Source organism: Neolamprologus brichardi, chromosome 5, assembly GCF_056152115.1.
Source record: "Neolamprologus brichardi isolate AB-2024 chromosome 5, ASM5615211v1, whole genome shotgun sequence".
Taxonomy (NCBI): domain Eukaryota; kingdom Metazoa; phylum Chordata; class Actinopteri; order Cichliformes; family Cichlidae; genus Neolamprologus; species Neolamprologus brichardi.
In genome coordinates, this window is record NC_142108.1 from 5,679,358 (window position 1) to 5,697,681 (window position 18,324).

General features: G+C 41.1%; 1 protein-coding gene across 3 annotated transcripts; it reads left to right on the forward strand.

Annotated features, from left to right (window-relative positions):
- The first annotated feature begins 993 nt into the window (after positions 1–993).
- On the forward strand, positions 994–14,502 carry lrrn1 (leucine rich repeat neuronal 1). Of its 3 annotated transcripts, none has more exons than XM_006784733.3 (2): positions 994–1,475; positions 11,388–14,502. In XM_006784733.3, exon 2 carries the CDS (start codon positions 11,535–11,537, stop codon positions 13,686–13,688), a length of 2,154 nt encoding a protein of 717 aa, XP_006784796.1. In that variant the 5' UTR covers positions 994–1,475; positions 11,388–11,534; the 3' UTR covers positions 13,689–14,502. The 3 variants fall into 3 exon arrangements, with proteins under 3 accessions (XP_006784796.1, XP_087696665.1, XP_087696666.1); XM_087840539.1 differs by lacking the exon at positions 994–1,475 and adding an exon at positions 2,089–2,208; XM_087840540.1 differs by lacking the exon at positions 994–1,475 and adding an exon at positions 10,395–10,503.
- Positions 14,503–18,324: the final 3,822 nt, after the last annotated feature.

The following is an 18,324-nucleotide window of genomic DNA, read 5'->3' on the forward strand; positions in this document are numbered from 1 at the left end:
CCTTTAATGCTAAGAATACTACAGGGTCAACAAAGCTGTGTTAAATGCACCAATGACAGGACAATTACAAAGACAGGTTCATCTCTAAAGCCAGAAAAAGACCATGAGTGACTTTCAGTGCTGGTATGTGCTCCTGACTGAAACTATTGGACCATTCCTTCTTCTTACGATCATGCATTTCATCCACAAAAACTTGTTTTGTTTTGTTTTTTTTTGTTTTAATGAAGGGATAGTGGGTTATATATAATTGATACATGATTGTAACAATGGAAACATCCATTGCATTTGGGTTACTACCTCCCTATAACCAAGCCTGTATGACGTCCACTTGTGCCAAGAGAGTAGTGCAGATTATAGTGAGGTTAAAGCAAACCAGTTGCCATCATGTGTGCTTCATTGTTTAGTTGTTTAGGTTTTTTTATGGTATCATGGATTGCCCAATTTGCTTATTCTTCGTGGAACTCTTTCATAGCCATCTTACTATCTCAGAATGAACAAAAATAGTTCTATCAGCACTGTTTGTCTATATCACAGCATGCTACAGTATGTTTTGCAAGCCAAGACGACATTTTTCATGATGACAAGGCTGTCATCTTAATTTCTTCCATCCACTAAAATTGAAATATTCCTGAGTTTTCATTAATATTTGTATCATAACTTATTTTAGGAACTTTAGAATCCTTTTTAGAATCGAACATTCAACTCAGGAGTCGATGTTCGGATTTAGAACATAATAATAATAATAATAATAATAATAATAATAATAATAATAATAATAATAATAATAATAATAATAATAATAATTCTCCCGTGTCCAGTAACACATTATATTGTCTTCGAGGTTTGCATCTAAAGGAGGCTAAAAGGGGAAGTTGTAGGTCCACCACTTCACCCCCAAACCCCCAACCCACACACATCCTCCCCCCATGCCCCACGCCCCATGCTCCGCCACCCCGCCGCCCTCTCCTGCCTTTGTTCTCATCACAAGCCCGGAGCAGATGGTGCTCTGCTTTGCTTTGGCCGGCGGTGACAGACAGGCGCGCTCAGCCAATAGCCTGCTGGGTAATCAGCTGAGCGGTCTGGACAGCGCCAGGTGTTTTTATAATTTTTCTTCTCCCATCCGTAGGAGGAGGAGGAGGTGCAGGCTGTGGCGGTGGTGATAGTGGTTGTGGCAGAGCGGAGGAATATCGGAGCGACAACGCAGTCGGTGGCGGGTTGCAGCAGGTTCAAGATCTCTGTGCAGACCACACCATGCCTCTCTCCGAGGCGCCCTGGGACTGATCGGATACTCGAAGCGACAAATCGCTGTAAACAGCCGCCAGCTGAACCCACCGGGATACCGGAATATGTGTTAGGACGCTGTTTGATGAGCCCCGTTCACTTGGCACCGGTGGCGTTTATTGTTGTGTGCTGACGCGTGTGTCTGGATAAAGGACCCCGTGCGCTCGGGAACATCAGACTGGAATGCCAACAAGGTGAGACCCGACAGGAGGAGGGGAAGGAGAGGTTCCCTCTGCTTTATCGCGTTAGTTTCCTCTCATGAACTGCAATTTCTATAAGAAAGAAATGAAAACGAAGACGCCAGAAAGAGATTAGTGATGTTTGATGTGTGTAGTGATTCACAGAGTGTGGATATCCGTCTCCCCCTGCAAGAGACACGCAACGAGTTTGGGTATATTTAGGATGCAGACGCACTCAAGGGCATTTTTTATGCATGCAGTCTGGTTTCAGCCCATCAGTTCAGGTTTGCAGTCTTCTCTGAACACACGTGAGAGCGTTTAACCTTACAGTGCGCGACACGTTTCGACTCTTATTACGCCTCGAATCTTATTCCACCGAAAACAAACTTTGATCTCGTTGCGGCACTTGCCGTGCCAGCGGGGGCTACGTGCGGCGTGCTCGGCGCTGCGCGTGGATGTGATTTGCATATTAATGTTAAAGTGTGTCGGCAGATGTCTCGATCCCTCCGGTTTAAGCGAGAGAAAAAAAAATAGTCGCCAGAGTCTCCTTATGAGGGAGGGGAGGGGGCCCACTGCGAAAGATGCTGTGCTGAGAATGGGGTTGCATTAGCGGGGGGTCCATTGTGGCTCACAAACGCTGCTTGTGTCGCTGCAGCTGTTGCGCTTTTGTGACGGGAGACTGCTGCCGCTGCCTTGCATCACTCAACGAAACTTCAGGCAGACGTGGGGTTCGCTGTAGAGAGTTCAGGTTTGTTTTTGAGTGTTTTAATGCGTGGAGTCTCACTTTTTCTTTATCATTATTATTATTTATATTTCTGCTGTCTATGGCCTCTTCCCGAACCCAAAGCACCCAGAGTCGTGTTTCCTCGCAGAGAGCTGTGGGTCAAATTAAAGTGCCGCCTCAGCAATTTAACATTAGAGGCTTCTCTGTGCAGTTTTTTTTTAGTAGAGTTAATAGTGTTTAAAGGTTGGACATTCGCTTGGCCTTCTTTAGTTGATTCTTTCACTCAGATTTGCAAAGCAAACAGAAGGTCAAATCGTTCATCACAACCGAGTGAGCTGGATGAGGCAGGATCACCTGATTGATTTTCTTTTTCATGCCAAGGGAGCATCTGGTCTCACATGGACAAAGTGCGCACCACCAGGCTCTCTCTCTCTCTCTCTCTCACACACACACACACACACACACACACACACACACACACACACACACACACACACACACACACACACACACACTGTCTCCTACTGTGCATATGTTGCAGGTGTCTTTCTCTACATCTATCTCTGTGTAGGGTTTTTAGGAGACATCAGAACTCATGGGAGGGAGGTTAAAGCCCCACCACCACCACCCCTGACAGTTAGGTCCCGAGGGTATAAATCAGGGTGGAGAGGAGGGAGCTGGGTTACTCACTATTATTCCTGTAAGAAGGGCTGAGGCGTTGAAGCTTTGTCTTCCACAGACACTTTGGTAAAGACATTAGTATACAGGCTGCGTGCATGGTATGGTGGGAGGGCTTAAGTGCTAGGTGGTAGTGTGTTATTAAAGCCTCGGTTTGGAGAACAGACGAGTGATAACAGAAGTTGTTTGGAGTGAAGGGAAACTGAGTGCTAATCACAGTGAAAACTATCTGCAACAGCTATTTTTGGTCTTCAGTGTCTTTCTTTCTTTTTTTTAAACTTATTTTTTCCTGTTGTTGTTCCTTTTCCTCCAGCACTCCTCTCTGACCGGTCAGGGGCTTGACAGGAAAGAGTCTATTTGCTTACATAACACACTTAACTGTCATTCACCTAACATCATCTTTTGAAATAATTTAACTCCAAGTGCTGCAGGTTAGGTGTCACAGGTTTCCAAATTCTAAAATAGCTTTGCTGGAGAGCTTCTGTAAGATTAACAAAAGCGTAAAAGGTTGTATTTACTAGAATATCTGCCCTGCACACAGTGCAGTTAAGGGAATTGGTGTAAAAAACGATGGCAGAAAATGACTCTTCTGTTGACCTTCAATCTCAGTTTCATGTGAATCAGCGCTTAAACCACAGCATCCTGCTTTTCCCAGAGTGTAGCTTGATATCAGGGATTTTTTTGTGTATGTATGTGTTCAAAAGCATGTTTCAAGTTACAAAATATATTGTTTGCCACATTTCCCCAGCTAAGTAAAACTTTTTGTGTCCATAAACTGAAGTCCATGTGTAAAATTTATGGTGCGCACCTTTAATCAGCTTTGTAACTAAAAAACATATTTTATGTTTGCACGCTTTGATCATTTATGCTCTTATCACTTCCTCTTTGACCAGATAAATGGCACGTATTCCCACATGTAAGAGTTTAATAAAACATTTGTGCATCTGGTGTGATCACAGTTGAAGAAGAAGTCTTTAGGATCATAGAGGAAGACCTAAAAAAAAAGCTTTAACAAAACAAAGTATGAAAAAGGTAAATAAAAAAAAAAGAAAAAGTTCTTCTCCCCCCAAAAACCCTGGAAATTTTCAGGACAGTCAGGCTTTGATGTTATCCACTGATTTCCTTTATAAAACATAGAACACAGCAGTAAGCAGCCCGCAACAGACCTGTGTAGTTTTGGCAAAGTTGACAGGAGTTGCCAGGCTAGAGCGTGCAGAAGGCAGCAATCCAACATCACACAGTCTTCGTACCGGGGACTTGGCTGATTAAAAGCTGATCCAACAGCACCGGACACTGTGTTCTCTCATACACCTGTCGGGTGATATTTAGAACATTTGTAGGAAGGTGTGTCACTGTGACTTTTGTGGAAATTAAATGAAAAGTACAGTCCTTTTTGTACTTTTTTCAGTCAGCATTGAGATCTTTAACAAACACATTGCTGCTGCTGCAGTAGCTTATAGGAACATCATCCAGTTATAACAGGTCATCAGTCATTGGTGAATTGCTTTTGGTCTTCCCATAAATAGATACATATGTAGAGGTGAGAAAAAAGTAGACAAAAGTGACATCAGTAAGTGAACAATTAAAAATAATTATCAGCACTAATGTCCTTGCTGCTTTACTGTTACTCTTTTTACTGCTTCAAATTTGATATCTGTCATTCTGTTTGCTATTAAAAAGCCCATAAACAGGCTCAAGTTTAATTCGGTCCATGGAGACGTTTTATTTAAAAAATTTCTCCCCTATTATTTTTCTCATCGGCTGTTTTAAAAGTCAGAGGAAAAAGCTGGTTTAAAAAGTGGCAATTATCGTTTTCCATCCTCAGAGGTGACATTGCTGATAATCCCATTTTCAGAAAACACTCCAAAACCCAAATATATTCAGTTAGCTAAGATTTAAATCATCACTTTGGAGACAGTTTCTGGTTAATTTTCTTTTGATTGACTATACATTTGACTGTTTAGTCGTTTCAGCTTTTGTCTGGGTAATTTATCCTGTACTGGGTTTTTTGGGGGGGATCAGTGGCAAGTTCAAACCGCCTGTTTTGTGCCATTTCAACGTCTGCATGTCCCGCTTACTGTAAGATCTCACTCACTGTTGTTCCTCCGAGACATTGTTGTGTAATTCAGACTTGCAGTATGCATCAAATGCACTAAATGCAGATTTCTACACACTGGAAATCGTGGGCTTTCTGGCTGAAGGTGAAACAATTTTAAGAAGTGCAGAAATGAAGCTGTTGTAAAATAAATAACGCGTACATTCCTGGTGACGAAGTAGCCCTGTCATTTCCAGCCAGGGAAACCCTAAAGTGAGTCATCTGCTATAAAACCACTTGAGCCTTCACACTAGCTCATATGTTAATATATGGCAGAAATCCAGCATGGTGACTAATTTGTCACAGTACTGTCCAAAAATACATGAACGTGTACGTAACACCGGCTATTTGAGACCCTGCAAGGAAGGCAAGTGAAAAGTGTTGATGACCTCATCATCCTAATAAGAATAAGAATAATAAAAAGTTTACATTGCAAGAGCCGCCGAGGAAGGTTTAACCATTATTATTATTACATTATACAATATTATTATAATATATAATTATCATTATTTTGTTAACTGACATTTAGGTAGATTATATTTTTCACTTCGACCTCTTGTTGTGTTATTTGTAGAACATATCGCTTCCCGTCACTCAGGTTCTCTCATCTAATTCAGGAGTGTTTTTGTCACCTCACTTTGGTTCCCTTTGTGTCATGATGTGCTTATAGCCTCCCTGGGGTTGTTTATCTCACCTGCTCCGCCTGTAATTTGTTTTCCCTCATTTCTGTTTTATCTGTTTTTTTTGTTTTGTTTTGTTTTGTTTTTTTAATCCGTGCACACTAATAAAGTAAAACTTAAAAGGTGAACCTGGACCAGAAGGGAGAATTCTATTTCAGGCTCCCGAGAGAGCCCTAATGCAAAACTCTTGTTATCAGTTTATTAAATCTCCTTTTCATATTTCGCATTTTACTCTCAGTCGATGTTACATTTAAGGGGAAAAAAAATGCAATCAGACAGACATCATAATTTAGAAGCTTGAACGTTTTCAGAGAGAGACCTTTTGTACTTTATGACATATTCCACTGCACACACAGGAACCACGATTAAGTGTTCATCACAGACACGTTCTACAGATATTGATGCAGGGAAACTGGATGCTGTCATTATCAAACACAGTATTAGTATATTAGCCAGGTCATGACCTGTGGCTCACCAGTTCCTGCAGACAAATGTGATATTTTTAGGGATATTTGAGGTCAGATGTAAATGCCATGTGTCCCGGTTCCCATTAGAGTGTGAAATTTTAAGTATTGCATCAAAAGTTTCTAAACTGGCCGGGGTCGGCTTTTACAGCATGACAGACTCAGTTGTACTGACAGACTCTGTACCTGCCGCTATCCATGCTAAGTGGATGAGCTTCGAAGTTAGCCAAATAAATGGGACCCATCATAATAACAATGGGGAAATTATTCGTTAAAATATTTTTGAATTAGAGCATATGAAACAAATTAATAAATTGCCTGTTGGTTTCAGCTTTTCTTTTGTATGTTTCTTTCATCTTTGAGAGCTTTTATTGAAGCACACATGTGCAGCTGGTAAAAACGAGCTGTAAGTGTTTTTTTTTTCTTTCTTTTTTCAGATTTATTTTTGTCTTTTGCCTTTATTAAAAAGTGACAAGACAGGAAAGGAGACAGAAAGGTGAGGAAACAGAGTTGCAAAAAAACATGATTTGGCACCTGCGTGTACTTATTAATTTAATTATGCATGTAACAATTTGAACAAATGTTATAAAAGCCTCTTTTTCACATTCTATGTAATCTCCATGTGAGCTATGCGCCCTGTTGTGATGCTTGAGTATCCACTGAGGTATCAGTGGATTGAGGGCTAACTAAACGGCGGGGTCAGCTCACTCTTTTTGAAAGGAGGAAGCTGAGTAACCGTGAGATACTGTGATGCAAAAGATGGATGTGCTTTGCATTAGAAACAGCTTAAATAACCAACAAATGCCTAAATTTCATCTTAATAATGTCCTGTCTTTGTGATGTGTCTCACCAGAGCATTGCACAGCAGAAATCATGTCTTCCATAGATAATGTGCAGCTGTTTTCACAGGTGTCCGTTTGTGCCCACCCGGGGTAATTAAGTTAATTTCTTTTGGCACTATGAAAAAGTTCTGCACTACCACGTGATGAGCTTAATGCATTTTGTCAAATCCCAGGAAATGAATCATTAAAGGACACTGCCAAGATCTGAAATTTAGAAAGCAAGCCACAATCCCCCATTAGCGTTAATAGGTGCATCTGGCTTCACTCTAAGGGCTGCTGTGATTACCATAAGATCACTTTGCTAACTGCGTAGATATTGTATTAATAGACTTAACCCACTAATGATGAAGGTGGCAGAGAAAATCATTCAGTTTCCTGTGTAAGGAATTGTGAATCTGATCTTTTTCTTTTTCTTTTTTGCAGTCATTGCATTGAAACCTATCTGAAGTGTGCCTGTGTGGGTAAAATGTGTAATTATACAGTAAAGGTAGTCATGAGAGCTGAAATGAGTCAAGCAGACTAATGAAAAATAAATGTGTGTCTGTCGAAGAGTTGAGAAGTTTTGCAGTTCAGGAAAACTTTGTATTTCTGTGAGCTGTGATGTTAAAACACCTACCCATCGGTGTGACGAGAAGGTGACACAAAACACTCCATAACAAACTGCTATTTGTAGCAAACTGCTACTGCTATCTGAGGTGACAGAGCTGAAATTTCAAGCTGTGGCATTTGGTTCAAGTGTCCCATTCACAGGTTCAGAGGTACCTGCGGTTAAAACCTGTTTTTTCCTCTTTCCTGCCTTTGCTGTTGTGTTGTTGATTTTTCCTCTACCTCCTGGGTTCTTTAAGCTTTCCCGTGTATTTGTGCTTACAGTTGACTTGTGCTTTATCAGTTTTGGCCCCAGACATCTTTCACCCTGTGTTTGGAAAAAAAGTCAGGATTCTGATATTTATGTAATTTTCACCTTTTACGTGGTTGTAGATATATCAAAACAGCATTTAAAGTATGAGTTGTGTTTTATGTACAGTACCAAAAGGGATAAGAAACTTCTTAATCTTACATTGTATAAAGAGGACAAAGCTGACAAAGTTGTCAGCATTCAGCAGGCGGGGAGAATCTAAGATTAACCCCATTTGTGTTAAATACAGGAGGGCAGACAATAATATATTCCTACATCTGCCTTATAATGTTGATGTGTGGCATATTTTAAACATGTTTTGCAGTCGTATGTCGTGGATATGGATTTAAACACTGCTTTGAAACACATCATTTCATTAGGATGACACTGATCTAACAGTGTCAGAATGGATCTTCATCATTAATTGTGCTCTTTTATGCAAAATAATTTCAATATTTACAGAACAAGTTTAAAAAGTTTACATATACTGTCATCATCTTTATCCGTGTTTCTGAAGATATTCCCATGAACTCAGCTAACTCATTTTAAATACCGTATAACAACAGAACATTTAGTCATTGACCAAGTGACAAACAAGCACTTAAGCAATTGTTTCTGTAACGAGATTATCCGTGCATTAACGCTGCTCTCGGGCTCTCTAGTCTTAGATTCCACTGATGTGCTGCTATTAATTAAAGTGCCAAGTGACCTGTTTCTCTCCTCTGGGTCTGATTCCAGTACACTACACCCAGCTAATCTGCACTTCATCATCTCCATCTGCCAAACCCCGACTGCGTACGCAGCAATCGTCACAAAATACCAGCCTTTAGCTTAAAAACAAGATCTGTCTCACCAATGCTCCGCCCTATCCAAGGGGAATCCCTGGTATAGGCGGAACAGAGTCGCGTTGCTGTCTCCTTGGTGCTGTTGCCAGGCAGTTTGCATTCAGATGTATTACTCAGCTTTCTTGCTCGAAAGCCTCTTAAGCGGTATCTTCTTAAGCTGGTGTTGACCACAAAGAAGGTGGAACCACTGTGAAGGCTGCTGTGTGGCTCTACACTGGGTGGGTGGAGTCCTAAATAGGCCTAATTAACTTAGGGGATAGCTTAAGTGTCTCTGTGGCTTACTGAAAAACCACTGAGGACAACCTAATATTACTAATTAGCATTAGTAAAGATACAGCAGTGACAATAGTTATTAAGTGGGAGAAATGCATGTGTGCTGTAAAGATGTAAACAAATCGAAAATAGAAGAAAGGTTGTTGAATGTAAAGCTGCGCAGCATCGCTTTAAGCCAAGTGCTAAAGTTAATGTGCTTACATTAATAACAGAGACAATGATAATGTAGTATTACCATAGCTATCATATTGGTAAGCCTTCCCATATCTTAGTTTAGCTTTTAAGTATGTTAGCATTTGCTAACAGGAAGTAAGCACAGCTGAAGCTGATGGGAATTTCTTTACCTTTGTATCTGATTTTGAGAGAAAATACTCGACAAATAAATGAATAAAAAACCACGTTGGATTTTAAAAAGTTTTGGCTCCACAAAAAATCTTACGTTTCATCTCCAGAGGCAAAAGGGCAAGTTAGATATATTTTATTGGCAGCGCATCCAATGATTATTGAGATTCACTCAAAACAGCAACCGTGGGTGCACTAAAAGAACAGCCTGGAGCGTCACCAACATAATCCGAATTCATCCAGTGGAAAAGTCAAGGAGTCAGAGTAAAGTTTCTGTACGGTAGCTACAATATTGAAGTCCAGACCAAAGTCAGAATTATCAGTCCTAGAGAAAAATGTAATGACTGTATTTCACTTGCTGTCATACACAGTGAGGGGTCTAAAACGTGGCAGTGCTTTCAAGTAAAAGCTGCCAGATTTAATGCTTTATCTTCCAACTCGGTGAAGTAGGTGTTACTGCCATATGGGCTAGCAGATGCCCATCACACCATTTAAAGCTCCTACTCCTTAAACAAAGTGACTGCATGGCCAGATCAAGGTTTCTCTTCTTCTCACAACTAACAACCCACTCCTTGAATTTGTAGTCTTAAGCCTTGTTAGAGCTGAACAAATAAACTTTTGATATTCTTCTTTCTATATTCAGCTATTTGTGAAAAAAAAATCCTAGGCCTGCTGAAATCTTTTTTCACATTTGCCCCAAATTCTGAATGCTGAAGACACTGCATTAAAAATTAAGCAGTGCATCTTTTTTTTTTGTTTTCTTTGAGGCTTGGCATGTACCAATATCTCACAGGGTGTAATGATGTTCGGAGAAGCTAATGATCGAGTCCTTATGGGCCTGTTGGAGAGATGAAAGCCCTCGATGGAATATGAGCTGTTTCCAAGTAGTTCAGAGCAGTGTTTTGTGCATGCATTGTAATGAGCTGAAATTGCATTTTCTCAAAACTGTTGATGCTGCACATAACGACAAGTCTCACAAGGATAGCGGAGAGGCAGTTGTTCTTACTTAATCTTCTGTCTTGTGTAATTGCTGCGTTTACGAGAGACATTAACGATTTTTGATATTTCATTAATTCCTACAGATAACAAGATTAAGCATGTCGGGGTAACTGTGAGGTGTACTGTGGCACAGTGGCGCTTTGACCTAAATGCTAGTATCAGCATACTAACATGCCCACGGCAGCAACAATACTGATCTTTAGCAGGTATAATCTTTACCATGTACCATGTTATAATATAGGCTCACTTAAGTTTTAACATAAATTTCTGTATCATGTTTCATCCAATAGTGAGTGAGATATACAAAAAGAACAGTCAGAGAGGCACAAAAGTCATTAAGGATATACTAGGCTGGTCTCAGTTGCACCTGTACCTTGCCCAAGCACAATTGCTACCCTCCCCCTCCCCCCCCTCCCATCCCCCCACTGGTCTGTGCTCACGCTGCACCTAATGATTCTGGCCTGAGCACACTTCACGTTGTCTCAGCATTTCAACCCATTCTCTCCCACGCACATTCACACTTTTGAGAAGTGCTCTTGCAGAGCTTAAGGAAGTTTCTGATTTTCTTTTAACATTTTGTGGCTTAATTGAGTCCATATTTGGAAGCAGTGACACACTGTCCTCTCACATGTCTTATAGATGTGTTAATTACTTAGCGATCATTTTTACAAGGGCAGCTGTCATTGAGGAAGGATTTAGGTTCTGTGTTTGGTTGCTCAGTAATAACACTACGTGTATACTATGCTCAAGTCCAACTGAACATCATCTGGGCCAACATCTTCAAGAACTCTACAAAGGAGTGCACTACAAAGATCAGAGGTGCTCGGACACAGTACCCATAGTGGGGATACACCCTAAGATTCATTTTCTGGGCAACAAAGATATTTGTAAAGCTTGAATTAGCACCAGTGTCTGGATATGGAAATAGTTGCTATTTCAGTCTGGACAACAAACCGGTACTGGTATTGTCTTTTCAAATCTTAGGGCCAAGATAACAAGCTAGTTAAAAACTATCAACCCTTTATATTCTAAAAATGAGATGGAGATTATTTTCAGTATAATGACATACATGTTTTCTTCTTCTTTTCAGGTTATCCTGAAACTCAAAGATCCTGCAGTGAATTTCCTGAGCATTTGATTTCATGGACTTCAGGACATAATCTCTGGAAAGTCTGGTTGATGACTGTAACACACCGTTTTCCCAAGTCATTGGACCCACCTGCTGTCCCTCTCTATCATGGCTAGATGGAGGTTAGACTGCCTTTTTCTGGGCCAGGTGTTTATTGGCCTGATCCTGGTATCAGCAGGGTTATCTTTTGTCCAGAGCAATGAGTGCCCCCAGCTGTGCGTGTGTGAGATCCGACCCTGGTTTACCCCCCAGTCCACGTACAGAGAAGCCATCACGGTAGACTGCAATGATCTTCGTTTGACACGCATTCCAGGAAATCTTTCCAGTGACACTCAGGTTCTCCTCTTACAGAGCAACTATATTGCCAGGACCAGTGAGGAGCTAGAGCAGCTGTTTAACCTAACTGAGTTGGACCTATCCCAGAACAATTTCAGTAGCATTCGAGATGTTGGTCTTACCAATATGTCCCAGCTCACCACACTTCACCTGGAGGAGAACCAGATCACTGAAATGCCCGATTACTGTCTGCAGGATCTCAGCAACCTGCAGGAACTCTACATCAACCATAATCAGATCAACACGATCTCTGCCAATGCCTTCTCTGGGCTCCATAATCTGCTCAGGCTTCACCTCAACTCCAACAAACTCAAGACCATCAACAGCCAGTGGTTTGAATCTACACCCAATCTAGAGATCCTAATGATTGGGGAGAATCCTGTTGTTGGAATAATGGACTTTAATTTCAAACCACTGGGCAACCTGAGAAGCCTGGTATTGGCTGGAATGGATTTGACAGACATTCCTGGAAATGCTTTAGTAGGACTTGACAATCTTGAGAGTCTCTCGTTCTATGATAACAAGCTTGTCCGAGTTCCTCAGGGAGCACTTCAGAAACTACCTAACCTTAAGTTCTTGGATTTGAACAAAAACCCAGTGCACAAGATCCAAGAAGGAGATTTCAAGAACATGCTGAGACTGAAGGAGCTTGGTATAAACAACATGGGAGAGCTAGTTTCAATTGACCGTTATGCTTTGGATAATCTTCCTGAACTCACTAAGTTGGAGGCTACAAACAACCCTAAATTCTCTTACATCCACCGCCAGGCCTTTCGTGATGTTCCAGCTTTGGAGAGCCTTATGCTGAACAATAATGCTCTGAATGCCCTCTATCAGTCCACAGTGGACTCACTGCCCAACTTACGAGAGATCAGCATCCATAGCAACCCTCTGCGCTGTGACTGTGTCATCCAGTGGATGAGCTCCAACAAAACAACAGTCCGCTTTATGGAACCTCTTTCCATGTTTTGTGCCATGCCAACAGAGTTCAGGGGTATGCATGTGCGTGAAGTTTTGCAGAATAACTTAGCAAACCAGTGCTTGCCCATGATTTCTCACGATACCTTCCCCAGCCACCAAAATTTGGACATTGGAGTGACCGTGGACTTGGACTGCAGAGCCATGTCCCAGCCGGAGCCTGAAATCTACTGGGTGACGCCCATGGGAAACAAGATATCCATCGACACCAGATCTGACAAGTACAGCCTCAGTAGTGAAGGTACACTGAGAATTTCTCACATCCAAGTGGAAGACTCTGGCAGATATACCTGTGTGGCCGAAAACTCAGAGGGAGCTGACACTAGAGTGACTGCCATAAGGGTGAACGGCACCCTGTTAGACAGCACGCAGCTTATGAAGATCAATGTCAAACAGACTGAATCTCACTCAATTCTCGTTGCCTGGAAAATAAACTCCAATGTAATGACCTCTAACCTCAAGTGGTCATCTGCAACCATGAAAATAGACAACCCACATATTACTTACACTGCCAGAGTACCTGTGGATGTTCATGAATACAACCTGACACATTTACAGCCAGCAACGGAGTATGAGGTGTGCCTCACTGTCTCAAACATCCACCAGCAAACGCAAAAGTCATGCGTTAATGTGACGACAAAGCAGGCTACCTTCGCCGTTGAAATGTCGGATCAAGGGACCAACACTGCTCTTGCAGCAGTCATGGGATCAATGTTTGCAGTCATCAGCCTGGCCTCCCTGGGTGTCTACATTGCCAAGAGGTGGAAGAGGAAAAACTATCACCATTCCCTGAAAAAGTATATGCAGAAAACCTCATCAATACCACTAAATGAGCTGTACCCTCCCCTTATCAATCTTTGGGAGGCAGACAGCGAGAAGGACAAAGAGGGTTCTTCTGAGACCAAACCCAGCCAGGTGGACACCACACGCAGTTATTACATGTGGTGAGAGCAGCTTTGCAAGTGGGACACTGTTTTAGGAGCACAAATATACATATTTGCTTCTTTGTGTAAAAGTGAACTGAGCTTTTTTTGTTTCTTGATTTATTTATTTTTTGTTCTCTCAGACTGAAGCGGGCGATGAACCGCCATTTTCAAATCTCTAGTTTAGCATACTGCCTTTTTACCCAGTTTGACACACAACACGGCAGCTTTGTTTAGCTTCCTGGACTTAGTAGTCACTGTGCTTTACTTTTAGTACTCGTTTTGATGAACACAGCATGAGCATCATCACGGATTCGGTACGCGTGAGCAAAGGAAAAAAAAACTGAAATCCAAGATGTTTTTGATTCGTTTCTCTGGCAAAACTGTTAGAGACTGTAATCTTTCTTTCTCTTGTAAAACAGTTTCACCGTTGACTGTTGTGCACTGAAATATATATATATATACTAATTTGTCTATCAACTCAAATATAAGCTGACAAAGTATGTTTAGACTTGATATACTGTCTATTGAATAATGTTAGAACTTCTTCCGTAACGTCGTATCAGCTATGATTTAAGTTTCTTTTTGTCCGTTAAAATAACCATATGTTTAATTTAGAGTTTAAGTTTGCAGAGCCACTGCTGTAAGCCAGCAATAGAAATATGAATGTTATAAACTAGGTAAATAGATGTAAGGCTTTTTAACTTTCTTAAATACTTTGTTTCTTATTTTGCTATAATATGTCTACAATCACTGGTTTTGTTGTGGTTTACACACACCAACATGTTGTTCGTTGAGGAACAAGTTAAATAAAATCTTTTTTCCTCACATTTTCTAAACCATGATTTCAACACCAAGCGTCTTTTTTTTTTATTGCAATACCATTCATTTACCATTGTGTGGTGCATGCAGCCATCGATTAATTGATGAATGACAGACCGAAGCAAAGGTTTAACAGCCGAAATTGTTCTTAAAGGGGAAAACTCATCATCTGTTAATCTCCTATGTTGGGTTTTATTAATATCAGTATGATGAGAATAGCTGTAGGTGTTAGGCTGTAACCCAAGTCTGTCAAGACTTAGGCTGTGGTCTAAGTGTTGATGGAAAGAAAATTGAAGATAGCAGTTTCTTTCTGCAAAGCAGTTATCATAGAACAATTTAAATTCTTCTCTCAGAAGACTATAATTACTGCACAATATGCCTTGGAGTAGGTACAGTAACTTGAAAAACCAAGAATTTAGTCAATCAAACCCAAGACAGTGGATGTTTTTGTTGTCACAGCATTCCCAAGTCCATAATAGAAAGAAAACACCCCAGGAAGTATAACATAATCGAGACAAACCAAAGGAAATGGGGACTATGGATAATCAACGATTACAGTAAAGGCTGCAGCACTGTTTTCCACTAGGAAACCTTTCTAATAATTACCCAACTGTCTCATATTCTCATTTTGCATGTTGTGCTTCATAAATTATACATCATTTCTCAGGCTGAAAATTATTAATCAGTGTGCCATGTTGGATTTTCCTTCGCTGGAATATTATTAGCATCATCTCTGCTTCTCTGTCAGTAAAATTATACAGTGCCCTTTCTGCAAAAAAACAAAACAGAGAAATTCATGTTGAGTAATGTGCAGCCCAGCACTGTCCTAGCGAGGTCCAGAACTACATCGCAATGCAAATCCAAAATGCAATGGCTCTGTGTCTAGAAAAAGTGTCTCTCCGGTGGGAGTCCTGAAGCTCTGTTTGTTTCTGATGTTGACTGACAGCTCTGGGCCTTGTGGTGCAATCAGACGATCTCCGTTTAGTCTCCCCTGACAACGTGTTCATTCTCCTGTATGCTCTCTCCGCCCCTTTTCGCCTCAATTATTGCTGCAATGGAGACAAATCTCCTACGCTGCAGGGGGAAAAACAATGGACAGTTCATCAGCCATTCATTACTTTATGTGTAGCAGCTGTTTCTCTGTCATCAATTATAGTTTTCAATGAACAGATATCGCTGCTTTATAGAGTTTAAGGATTCTGCATTGATTTAATAGCAGGGAAAACAGTCACAGTTTGGTAAGTTGTCTTTATTAGAAAAGATGTGATGTTGTGTGAATGCTAAATAGCAGGTGTAATGATTCGACAGGATGTGATACTATTCACAACAAAACAGTCTGGGCAGAAACTCACAGGATGCTTACACAATCACTATAGATTGTGCAAGGAAATATCAGGAATGTTGTTCATGCTGCAAGAAGAAGATGCCTCAGGAGTGGTCGGGCATTTGTAAAACCTGAGCATTGAAAGTGCTACTTTGAAACATCCGCTGCAGTCCTTTAATCTGCAGGAAATGGGCGAGCCTTTATACAGACTCAGCGGGTAGCCTAGTAACAGACCGGAAATCAGCTCATTGGGACAGCTATCAATGAAAGCTTTTCAAAGCGTGCGGCGGAGCCTGCACCGTGTCCCATCCCAGTGGCCGGTTTCCATGACAACTCCTCAATTCATCCACCTGCAGGCTCTGGCAGCCAAGTGAGAGAAGTCCCCGGAGCCTGAAATACCACTGACAAGGTCAACACCCTGCAGGTGGGAAACCACTAAAACATCATGTACGCTTTCAAAGGTGCAGAGCGAGAGAAGCTCAGTCTTTGCGCTGAAGGTGAAGCAAAATGACATGGGGGAGTCTATGGCTTCTTTTTCTTTTGTTACACTCGAGGTGAACGACGTAAAACTCCAGCTGAAGTGAATGAATACTGTATGAGAACCACAATGTCAGTGTGCAAATATTTGTGCAGGTTCTAATTCTGTTGGGGGCCATTGGATGATCTCTGTTTCTTTGCTTGAAGAGGTTTTGTCTAATTTATTTTCCATATTACGTCAAGTATCGTAAATGGGTCTCTCTTAAAGCAATGCACAGAAGTGAGCTTAGCTTTTGTTAGACATTTACAGACACTGTGATTTCACATTCAAGATTAGAAAAAACGCAATTTTTGATGCCTACTAACCAATATGTTTGGAAAATGTTGAACATATTTCACAGCATATACTAGCTGTGAGAAATGATGGCATTCTACATATACTTACAGCTGAAGACATATGTTTTTCTTACGTGAAATCTTATGCTAAATAGAAATCACCACTCTACATGACCCCTGCTCACCTGGCAAATTAAATATGTTAGCATCATCCAGTAATGACCAAGTTTAACCCCAACGAAGGCCACTGTTGAAAGCAAAGTACTAGCATATATTGAGAGCCCTTAAGATAAGTGCAGTAAGAGTTCTCACAACCCAGGCTTCTCTCTGCATGTATTTGAACAAAGTGATGAGCTCACAGGCATACATAACCACCATGGCTCCATGTTGGACATTTTCAGCGTTCTGGGGAGATTTTGGGTGTGACTTCACACCTCCTCTGGAAAGTGAGTGGCTCTCCTGCAGAGACAGCACCTGTGAGGGTTTTTACTGCTATCCCCAAACTCTCAGACATGAAATTTTCACTACCAGTAAAGTGCTCCTTACCTAGATTGTATATGGCGAACAATGCTATCCAGCTGATAGAATGAAGCTACGCAAATTAACAAAAACACATCTTTTATCCCTTATTACGACAGAACACTGGAGAGACGCTAATGGCAGTGAATTTAGGAGAGCTGAGGCAGGATTTGTAACAGTGGGGATGCAGACATTTAAAATGCATGTAGCTTGATAGTTAAGCTGCGATTTCTTTCATATACTAGATGCTGATTACATACACCTTGTAGCTCACATTCTGTATTGGAGCAACTTGGGGTTCAGTATGTTGCCCAAGGATAATTTGAGACATGCACAGGAGAAGCTGGGGACTGACGGCCCACTCTACCACCTGAGCCACAGCTAATTACCCTCTGAGTTTTTAATATTAAAATGAATGCACTAAACTACGGTAAAGACACACACAGAACCTTAAGATCTCAGAACCTTTATAGAAGCCTATGATAGAAAAAAAAATCACATCTTGCCCCTCAAGGGTGACTGAACACAGCTAACTGCAATGGTTAAAAATAGTTAATTTATCTTGTGTTCAATAATTGTTCTTTGAAATTAATCTACTGTGTGACAGTAAGGGATTTCTTGCCATGGACTTAATTAGTCATTCATTCCATCTGGATGTTTACTGTGTCATTCCTCCCCCATTTTCCTCCTCCTGCACATAAACTGAAATCTGCTGATTGTAGCGCAAATACACAGGAAGAAAAATATGTGTTTGATTGTTTTTTCTTTCTTTCCACCTGCCATGAAGATAACAGAAGAACAGAAAAACTTAGTGTAGCAAATTACTTTGTGACACAACACACCGATGAACACTGTGGTTATGAACCCCTCACTAATATGAGAGTGTGTTATAAAGCCCTTTATGTTGAAGGGCTTTATAACACACTCCCAATTAAACCTTACAGGTTTTAGGGTGCTGGTTTAGCTCAGACGGATGCGCAGGCAACCATATCCCACATGGCCAGGGTTCGAGTCCAACCTGTGGCCCTTTGCCGCATGACTTTCCTGGTGATCTTTACTGTATCTATCCAATAACGCCAGTTAAAAGGCCAAAAAATATCTTTGGCCTTTTAACTGGCTTTATAGACCACATCAGCTGTTCTTTGTCCTTGTTTCTCTTGGTGCTAACATTAGCATGCTAACT

Bases quoted from the DNA above. Each gene is read 5' to 3' on its own strand.
- lrrn1 (XM_006784733.3), top strand. From the start codon at position 11,535: ATGGCTAGATGGAGGTTAGACTGCCTTTTTCTGGGCCAGGTGTTTATT.